Raw genomic sequence first — 10,466 nt, 5'->3', positions numbered from 1 at the left:
TTTCTCATCCCCACTACACAAGGCAAACAATCCCCAACAAATTTGGCTGCAGACAGAATTGCTGAGCAAACCAGACCCAGGCCCCCACACTCCCTGTCCACGTTTCCCAATCTAACCCATCCCTACCCTCTTGCCAAGGGCAGCCAGAGCATGCAGGATCATGCAGAGGCCATGCTGGGGACACTGGTGCAGCTCTCCACAGGAATACAGCCATGGAAAGACCCTGCCTCCCCTACCACCACAGCCACAAGGGGACAGCACAGCCCCCAGACTTCCCCATCAACACTCTGCAGCCCTCTCTCTCTTCCCAGCCCACGTCCAAAGCAAAGAAAGAAAGGAGATAAAGAAGGGAAGAAAGAAATAAAAAACTAAAACAAATAAAAACTAAAACAAAAAGCAGCAGTTGGGAGGCAGCCTTGTTAGGACAACTCAGCAAAATAAAATTCCGGTTTATTGTTGGACAACATTGTTTCACACATACATCAAACAGGCCAAAAAAAAAAGAAGAAAAAATAAAAATAAACAGCAACTTCATAGACAGAAAAAAAAAGAAAACCTTTTTATCTTTGGCCTTGCCACCTCATACAAACCACGATCTATGTTACAGCTAAAGTACATACACAAAAAAAGTTACTGGAATGCTCAAATAAGATTGTAATTTTTTTTTTTTTTTTGCATTTTTGTCTTTTTTAATTTTTTTTACAAGGTTTTGCTTTATTCTCCTTTGAGATAATGGTTTGGGCCTGGTCACACCACAAGTAAAGTCAGAGATAGGTAACAAGAGAGATATACACTTCAAAGCCCCCCTTTTGGTCAATCCGAGATCACTTAAAAATGGCGGACCTCCTAACAATATGTACAAAAATATAAAATGTAAATAAAAAATACAAACAAATTCTCCTTTAAAGTACTTTTAAGAAAGAAAGCAGGGCCTTGAAGTTTTGGTGCTCGGGGGGGAGAGGGTTTGTGGGGAAGGGGGGTTTTCTCTCCCCGCTAACGGGCGAATCATTTCCATGTTCGTTGAGTGGCAGCGCCGCGCCGGGGGGCGGGGACGGGGTTCACTCTACTTGGTGAGGATGACCACGGCGGAGGGGGGAGGAAGGGCTGTGTGAGGGAAAGGGGGCTGCAACAGGGGTCCCCAGGGGAGACCCAAGGGTGAAGAGGACGCGCTGGCCTTTTTTGTTGGTTTGTTTTCCTCCTTATTAAAAAAAAAAAAAAAAAAAAAAAAAAAAATTGCTGCCTAGTCATCTTCATCGGTTTTCTGCTTCTTGGGATCGACGTCGTCATCCTAGGGGGAAAGCAAAGCTGTCAGGAGAGGGGATGGGGACTGGGGCTGCTGGTGGCAGGCAGGAGTCACCCCCAGGCAGGGAGTGAGGCTGGGGAGTTTGGGGTCCCTCTCCTGCCTCAGGGACAAGGTCTGAGCACCACAAGTGTTTCCCTCCCTCAGGCAAAATCCTCTCTTCTCAGGGAGCCCCTGAGTGCCCCCACCCAGGCCTGCCATGAGCATTCCAGGTCTCCCCAGCCCAGGGCCAGGGCTCGGCTGGGCGGGAGCAGACACCCCCCCTAACCAGGCCAGTGTATAAACAGAACTGGGCTGTGTCCCTGGAGAGACATGGGGAGCACACAGGCAAAGCATTCCAGCCCCAGAGTTAAGCCCAGCCCCTCTAGCCCCACTGACACTCTCCCCCATCCCAAGCCCTCTGGGGACATGTGTGGCTCTAAGGGGCTGCCTACTCTTCCCACCTCATCATCCTCAGCTGCCCGTTTGCCTGTGGCTCCCTCAGCTTCGTCATCGTCATCACCATCCTCTTCCTCACCTGCATGGAGTACAAAGGGAGGAAATGTGAGACCCTCTGGGAGAGCTCCAGTACCACCTCAAATATCTCCCCTCTGGGTTTAATCCTGGCACACCCCCACACTGTGATGGCATGCCCCCATCTACCCAGGTGGCACAGACTCTGCTCAGGACAAGAGGTGACAGAGGACACTGTGGCTTTCTGGTAGGTCAGGTCATTTGGGGGATGCCCAAAGGGAAAATAAGGATTGGCAGCCTCAAGTTTGGTTCACACTGCATTTGTATCACAGACAGTGAGATGGCAAAACCACCACCTACCGTAAGTGCCGAAATCACGGCAAAACGGTGGAAAAAAAGAGCGAGGAAAAAACTCTTTCTAGTGGCTGCTCTGCCTAACCACTCCAGATTACTTCTGCTTCCCTTCGCAGCTATTAGTCCATCTTTAATGAGTTAAGAGAGCCAGAACGCATTAGTTCTGAGTCAGAACACTTTCTAATTATCAGAACAGCAAACAAATGCTTCCAACTTATCTTACAGCCAGCCAGGAGGATGAGCAGTGAGCTCTGGGCTTTGACCCACTTTGAGCTCAAATAGGCCAGTGGATCAGAACAACGGAGTCAATCACCTTTGGCCAGTTTTGGGGGCTCAGGGGCAAGCCCAGAGGCGGAACAGCTTCTCAGCTGCCGAGACAAGTCTCTTGTGTAACAGGAGACCCTACTATAACTTAGAGAGTTAAGGCCAGTAAGCTGGCTTTAAACCACCGCCATGAGCCACACGTATGGCCAGCCTGGACAGCCGGGGGGATTAAGGTCAGCCCATCCTCCCCTCTCCTCTCCTGACGTGTGCCCAGCTGCGGTGTGGCCCATGCAGCAGGAAGGGCCAAGATTAGCTCCCAGCGATGGATCAACACCCCAGCAGCCATCACATGCACTGGGCTGGCCGGCAGGTCAGGTGACAGTGCCAAGCTGATTGGGAGCATTTTTAGTTCTTTGAGCTGCTTTAAGCAAAGCAAATAATGAGATGGGATGGAGAGATGCGAGAGGAAAATATACCCTCAAGCTCTCCTCTGCTGTCAAACCCCAGGAGTCTGGCTGCAAGTCTTGGCTAAAAAAGCTGATGCAAGCTGGACTTGCTGCCTTTAAATCTCTCTCCTGCAGTGCTCAGGTGCAGCTCTCAGGCAGGGATCGCCCAAGGGCAGCAAGCATGGACAGAGCCCGTGCCAGCAGTCAGAGCCTTTGCCGGATCCCCGCGAGGCACCGGGTGCCAAATCGTGCCTGTGCTCGGTGAGCTGGGAAAGCAGGGCTGGCACTGCGGGACCAAAGCTCCCCGGGTTTGTCACAGCAGTATCCAAGCAACACTTCCACCCCACACACGCGCCTGCAGCACACGCATCCTCCTCCCTGCTCCTGCCCAAGGGAAGGGAGAGCCAAGTGTGCCCCATCTCACCCACCCTAAAGTAATGCTGGGGGTAAATGGGCTCAGGACAGCACACAGCTGTGCTGCATCTGTCCTCAGGGGTTAAAGCCACAAGGTAAAGAGGATCATAATTCCCAGTTGTTCCTAGTGAGCCAATTCCTACTGAAGGGCACAGCAGGCTGCTCAGACGAGTGCTACCCCAAAGGAGGTGGCTTTCCCAGCTCACACTTTCAGAATGAGCACTGGTTTAATGGTCATTAAATTTTCAGCCCTGTCCCTATCCCCCAAAACAAGCCAGCAGGTTAGTAGGTCAGCACGTAAACCAAAAATTCACAGGGGATTAACCTAGTAACAGATAATCAGGGGCCCTGAGTTCATCTCAGCATAACAAGAAAGGTTTTCTCCCAGCCTTAACAAGTGATAAAAATAAACAATGTTATTCATCCAAGCAGATCTTGGGAAAAAAATAATAGCAGGGAGGGTGAGAAGTGATTCGGCAAGTCACTGCTGCCAGAACCCATTTCTAGGCTGGGTCAGGTCAGGAAGACACAGGACACTGCAGCCATAGAAAATTCAAAGCAAGGCTATCTACTCCAGATGGAGGATCAGGTAAGAGCCACAGGTTCCTCTGCTCATTTCCACATGGCATCCAGCCTGGGAAAGAGGGCTGTACGGGCCTCTCAGGAGGCTGCTCCATGAACAAGCAGGGTGACACACCCTCTGTGCCTGGGCCAAGGCAAGGCCACCCAGGGCTGTCCCTGTCCCAGTGGCCAGTGCTGGTGTGTGCAGCAGTGACTGCGCTCCCAGGAGTCAAGGGCAGACTTTACTACTCGCACGGAAGGCTAATGCGCTTATTGAGCGCCGTGGTAAGGTGCCGTCTGGCCCGAGGGAGGGAGGAAGGAATCTGCCCTCAACCTGCTGGAAGGGATTCAAGGCTGACTTCACTCCCAGCAGCGGCGGCCCAGGCAAGCAAGGAAGGAGCGAGCCTGGCTGGCGGGAGCGCTCTGCCCACAGCCACGAGGGGGAGATGCTGCTCTCTGCTCGCCTTCGCTTGCCGGGAGCCTGCTGTCCAGAGCAGGACACCGCCGTGGGATGGGGCTGGGGAACAAACAAAGTTACCATCACCCTCTTCCTCCTCGTCCTCTTCTTCACCGCCTTCCTCCTCCTCTTCGTCTACTTCGTTGTCAGCCTCCTGCTCTCCGTTTTCTTCGTTCTCCTTGGCAAGACAAAACATCACTTAAAAAAATGCACCGGGAAAGGGAGAAGGTGGAAGTGACATTCAGCACAATGGGTGTTCCCACCTTTCCTGCCGACAGCAAAGCACCAGCCCACCGGAGCCCTGGGCGCACATCCCACCCTCTGTCTGCCTCCACACAACCCAGACTGCCCAGGCACAAAGGATCAAGCCCACAGTAACTTGTGGCTGGCTGCAGCTTTGAGACAAAGCCTGTAATGGCTCTCATGACACATTGAAATGTGGCACAGTGATTTCCCCCCAGCACCTCAAAAGAGGAAACCAACCAGTTTACTTGTACATGATGTATTTCCCAGCTGAACTGGTTGTAACATTGTAAATCCTAGTGGGTTTTAAGTTTTTTTTCCTCTTTATCCTTGCCTAGGGAAGGGTTGGTACTGGACAGCCTCACACAGCTGTCAGGGAGGGAATCCAAGCCCAGCCCTTCTCTTCTGCACACACATGAACAGCCCACAGGCTGGGAGTGTCCACATAACGTGAAGCACCAAAGGCTGAAGGGCTTTGCAGGGCTCAGGGCTGCCGTTCACAGGGATCCCCTCTCAACAGTGCTAGGGACAAACTTGGAGCAAAAGCAAGAAGAGGAGAAGAAAAAAGCCGTTAGTGTACAGACTGCCTCTCCCAGCAGATTGCAGCCATACTCACAGCATTGCCGTTGGCTGGTGCATCTCTGCCATTTTCTGTTTCTTCAACAACTTCCTTCTTCTCTTTTAGATCCTGGAAGGAGCAGAAAAGCAGAGAAGTCACCCCGATTCCAGGTGTCTGGGTCAGAGAAGCTGCAGATCAGGTGTGAAAAACACAGTCTGAGAGCAAGAGCAGGCGCTGGTTTCTCTTCATACAGATTTGTTCTGTGATTTGGTCGCCACGTTCTGGCTCCTCCTTGGGAACGGGAAAACACGGGGGCGAATCTCAATCCAAGTCAGCCTTGCCAGAGCAGCCCTCTAAAAAAGAGACTGCTCTGTTTCACCTCTGAGCTCCCAAACAGACAGAGCTGGCTGCCTGCATATATGCTCAACAGCAGCAGAGCTGGCCGATTGCCCATCTTAGCACAGTCCACACAAGCTCCTGCAATGCCACGGAGAGCCGGCAGCCCTGTCCAGAGGATGGGCACCCACGGCTGCTCAGAGCCTCCCCAGCAGGAACAGATCCCAGGCACTCATCAGCAGAGGCTGTGCTCCCTGCCCAGCGAAAATCATACGGCAAACATTACATGCCTGGTCTTTCTCACAGCAGCAGAGAGGAGGCTCCAGCATCCAGCTCACAGCCTGAAGTGTAACAGGATGGGGTGGGGGAAGAAGTCTATTTTTACACTGCTCCAAGAGCCGTGCCTGGCTAGTTTGGTTCAAGCCTCCACCGCGAGCAGAGCGGGAGCTCGTGTGTTTTTGCTATTGATCACTGTCAAAATGTCATGCCAAGTCGCTCAGCAAACAGGCTGAAAGGATCCAACTTTATGTTCCCGCATTAAGAACACTTGGATTTAACACTGGCATCTCTGCTTGCATCCTCCTCCCCTTCTGTTCCTCCATCAGCTGGAGCGAGATCCTTCAGCACAGTGAGCGCTACCCCAGCCAAGGAAAGCAGGGAGGCCCTTCCCCAGGGCCAGCAGCACAGCCACAGCGGCTTCAGCAGCGACCACGAGGTGTTTAAAAGTTGCTGGAAGCTCCTGCTCCACTGCGGTGGCTTCTCCCCCTCCTGCCCACCCTCTGCAGCTGGCGGTGCCGCGGGCACCGTCACCCCCGGCAGGGAGCCGCGGCCTGGCGGGAACACGGAGGGAAGAGCACAGCCCTGGCCCTGCTAGGGCGATCACTGCTCCCTTCTGGGAGGGTTTCTACAGCCCTGCAGACTGCGCTGGGGAGGCAGCACAGGCATTTTAGACCACCAGGTTACTTAAATAGATGCCATTTCCAGAGGCACCCACAGACTGCCAGTGCATGGAGGAAAGACTTTCCCTGGAAGAAAGCTTTAGGGGGGACAACACCTGTTGATCAAACCTCACCTAAACAAACCAACCCATGAGTCTGGAGTAAAACAAACATGCAAGATCCCTCCTCCTTTCACTGCTTACATACAAATCCCAGGCCACCTCCTCCACACTGCCCAGTTCCACTACAGTTTTACACTGTCAGTGGCTTCCACTGCCCTGTTCCCTGGAGACTGATCACAACCATTTGGCCTCTTATGCATCACTGGGCTACAGCTGCTGCATCACACCAGGCACATGGGCAACAAAGCAGTACCCAAGTTAAACACAGAACAAGTCAAGCAGTCAGAATTTCCACCTCTCAATGTGCCCAACAGTCCCTTTAAAAACAGTTGTTCACAAAATGCAAGCAATTCTCCCAGTGAAGGAACAACTCATTCTTGGGCATTTCAGCTGGACAGATCTACAGCCCTGACCTTTCCTGCATCACTGAAAATGCTCTCAGCTTAACCACCATCACGATGCCAGGTCATGAAATTTGTGCTAGCAACAGGGTTGCAGAGAGCATCAGATTCCCCCTCTTCCCTCCCCAGTCCAACACAAACAGATATGTGCAGGAGTGTCCAGACCAAGGGCTGGTGCAGGCAGCAGGGCTGCTCCGGCGCCAAGACTGAGACACAGCCTCTAATTATAGGTGTGTCAGGGCTGTTTGTCTGTGGAATGAATAGCAGCGGTGTAGAGGCACATACCAGCGGCCCGGAAAGCTCTACCTTGTCCCCGGCCCTGCCCTGGGCAGGATCCCTGTGGGAAGCGGGGGACATCAGGGCCGCAGCCCGCGCCTCCCGCCGCCAGGGGGCTCCCCCGCGCCGCCACGCGCGCGGCCGCCATTCAAACCGCGCGCCACTCTCCGCGTCCCGCTGATTGGCCGGCGGCCAGCGCGGCGCCCCGCGGGCTGCCGGGAGCTGTAGTCCCGGCGGGGGCGGCGCGGCGGACTCCGGCTCCCAGGCCCGCACGTGGTGGGCGCCCCGCGGCACCGGCCGGGGGCGGCGCCGAGGCGGGGCGGGAACCCCCTCCCCCTCCATCCCCGCCTCCCGGGAGCGTTCCGGACGGCGAGGCGGGACGAGAGCGAGCGGCCCCGGTGCCTCCGCGCTTCTCTGAGGTGTGGGGGGGTCACCTTGCCGCCGTGCGCGCCTCCCCCCGCCCTGCAGCGAGGACCCTTGTCCGCTCCCAGGAGAGTGAGCCAGAGACGAGGCCCCTTCCCGCACGCGGTAAAAAGGGCAGAGGAAGGTTAACGGCAAACTTGGCCCCGTTCCCCCGGGGAAGGATGGGGATCGACCCGCCTCGCCGCTTCCCGGCAGCGGGAGAGCCGGAGGCGGCGGGGACCAAGCCGCGGCCCCGGAACGGAGGCTGGGCAGGCGGGATGGGGGCATGGCTGCGGGAGCGGGAAACAGAAGTGAAATCGAAATCTGCCAGAAACGGCGTTTTGTTGGTTGTTTTTTATAAACCCTCCTCCCGGTCGGATTTTTTTTTTTCCCCTCCAGTCGCGCTTCCCCCGGGAGCGGCGCGACCCCGGGCCAGCCGGGGCGCAGGGTGAGGAGGTTACCGGGCACGTCCCCCGCCGCCTTCCCACGCACTGGCCCGGCTCGGTCCCCTCGCAACTTTTCCGGCCGTGGCCCCGGGCTCAACGGGGCGCACCGCGGCCGCTCGGGGAGCGCAGTCCCCGCGGGGGACGCTCCGCCGCGGCTCGCAGACAAAGGCGTGCGCCGGGAGCCGCAGCGGGGACTCCCGGGAGAGCCTCTCCCGGCTGGTACCGGCGCTCCCCAGCCGCTTCCCATCGTTTCCAGCAGCGTCTCGCAAACTTATCCTGGTTGCGAGGAGCTCGGGCCAGGGCCGGCACCCTCAGCCCCGCCGCCCTAGCGCATCGGGGCATCTCCTTCTGTGGAGGTGCCCCCATCGGGGTAACTCCAAAAATAACAAAACCCCCCCCGGGACAACTTCGGATCACCCCCTACTCCCCCTCACCTCCGAAATAGTAACTCCCAATACGGGGCACTACCTAAACCGCAAATCCCCCCCCCCCCCCTGTCCTTCCGGGGGGTAACGCCAAAGAAACAACTGTCCCCCCCCACACTCCAGGGGTAACACCGCCACAGCAGACGCCCCTCCCGCATCAACCGGGCGCAACTCCGAAATAGCAACCACCCGCCCACCCCGCTTTTCGGCAGCAACTCCACAACAGACACTGCCCCCCCCCCACCCGTGCATGTTCCGGAGCGCTTCCCCCCACATCCCCCCGCAGGGACGGGGCCGAGCGGAACACAAGTTTGACGGGGCTGTCAAGCTCCCGCACCGCGGATTGAATGAGCGAGCGCTGCCGGGTGCCGAGGCACCGCCGTGCGTTTACCCCCCCCGGCTCCTCGAGCCCCTCCGCAGCGGGATGACCAGCTACTGTCCCAAGGAAAGGCGGGAGGGAGCGGGACGTGGAGCGGCGGGGCTCGGCAGCACCGGCAAAGGCGGCGAGCACGTTTCCCGCACGCTGTAGACAAAGGAACGGCGCTGGCAGCCCCGCACGGCGAGCGCGGCGGCACCGGCTCCGCACCGCGCCTCCAACTTCAACGCGAAGGACGGAGGGGGAAGGGGGAGAAATGAGGGGGCGGGACGGGCAGGGGAAAAAAAAAAAAATTCCGATGAAAAAACATAAAAAGGAAAAAAAAAGCCAGAAATCGCACGGAAAAAAATTTTAAATGGGGGGGGGGGAGGGGGAAAAAGCTGTGGAGCAGAGCGCGAGGCGGCGGGTCCCTCACCTTGGCGGAGATTTCAGCGCTGGTGTCCACGGCCGCGTCGGACATGGCGGGGGCGTGCGGGGCTGTGTCGCGCGGGGCTGCGGCGGCGCGGGCGGGCGGGCAGAACAATGCCAAGATGGCTTTGCGCGAGCCAGTGGGAACTCACGCGGCGCCGTCGGCCCTCTTATAGAGCCGGGGGGCGGCGCGCGCGCTGCCCCGCGCCGCGCCCCATTGGCCGCGCGCGCCGCGGCCGCCGGGCGCCCATTGGCCGCGGTGCAAACAATGGGGCACGGCCGCTTAAAGGAGCCGGCGAGCGCCGCCACTGCGGCGATGAGTTGTGCTCGGTCTCAGCGCGGCGGGCGCAGAGAGGAGCAGAGCCACGCCCCCCCCGCGCTACCTCCGCCCCCGCCACCTCCGCCCCGCCCCTCCCGCCGTGTGAGGCGGCGGGCGGGAGTGAGGGGGGGGAAGCTCCCGCCGCGCCTGCGGAGGGGCGGAGGGGAAATAATAAGAGTTAAAAATAAGAATAATAACAGTAATGCGGGAGAGCCGGCGCTGCCCTCCCCCAGCCGCGCTCCTACGGGGCCGGCGGTGGTCCCGGGGCAGCCCCGTCCCTTCGGTACCCCGCTAGCCCCCCTCGCTCCCTGCGTTTTCGGCGCCCCGCGGAAACTTTGGCCACAACAACCGCGGCCGCCTCTGGGGGGAGCGGGGAGGGGCGGCCCGCCCAGCCTGCCGCGCAGAAATGCGGGATTCCCACCCGTTTGCTTATTCTACAGTAAAAAAACGTACCAAGCTGTTGCTACTCCCCCCCCCCCGCCCCCTCCCAACCTTCTGCGAGTTCACGGTTTAAAGCGCACCAGGAGCTACCCTACGCTCCCCATCCGCAGCTCCCCGTTATATACGGCCGTGCCCCTCGCGCCGCGCCCGCGGGCACCGCGACCGCATCGGTCCCCCCTCACACCGCGGGGTAACAGGGCACCGACGCAACGAGCGAGGGGGCTCAGCCACACTCAAGATGGCGCCGAGAGCCCTTCGTGGGGCAACCACACGGTGTTACCATCCCCTGGGAGCCGCTCCGCCGCCCACAACGGCCCCGGGGGTGAGACAGAGCCGCGCGTAAATGGTCCCCGGTGTGGAAAGCGCGAATCAAGGGGTGAAGGAGTGGGAAAAACGCCCCTCCATATGGAGCACAGCGGGCCTGCCACACTCAACATGGCCGCCAGACCGAGGCAGAACTTGTCCTCGGAGGGCGGGATATAGGCATCGAACGGTGTGGATTGGTCAGCAGCGCCAGGCGAACGC

General features: G+C 58.0%; 1 protein-coding gene across 4 annotated transcripts; it reads right to left on the bottom strand.

The window, feature by feature from the left end:
* Positions 1-416: 416 nt before the first annotated feature.
* Positions 417-9,424, bottom strand: PTMA (prothymosin alpha). Of its 4 annotated transcripts, none has more exons than XM_058812010.1 (5): positions 9,189-9,424; positions 5,109-5,180; positions 4,331-4,427; positions 1,744-1,817; positions 417-1,288 (listed from the first exon to the last, which is right to left on the bottom strand). In XM_058812010.1, the coding sequence occupies exons 1-5, from the start codon at positions 9,231-9,233 to the stop codon at positions 1,241-1,243; spliced, it is 336 nt and encodes a 111-aa protein (XP_058667993.1). In that variant the 5' UTR covers positions 9,234-9,424; the 3' UTR covers positions 417-1,240. The 4 variants fall into 4 exon arrangements, with proteins under 4 accessions (XP_058667993.1, XP_058667995.1, XP_058667994.1 ...); XM_058812012.1 differs by having other exon boundaries at positions 4,337-4,427; XM_058812011.1 differs by having other exon boundaries at positions 4,331-4,424; positions 9,189-9,345.
* Between the last annotated feature and the right edge of the window lie 1,042 nt (positions 9,425-10,466).

This window comes from Ammospiza caudacuta, chromosome 11 (assembly GCF_027887145.1).
Source record: "Ammospiza caudacuta isolate bAmmCau1 chromosome 11, bAmmCau1.pri, whole genome shotgun sequence".
Lineage (NCBI taxonomy): Eukaryota > Metazoa > Chordata > Aves > Passeriformes > Passerellidae > Ammospiza > Ammospiza caudacuta.
The sequence above is the reverse complement of the archived record's forward strand: the minus strand, read 5'-3'. Positions and strand labels throughout refer to the sequence as shown.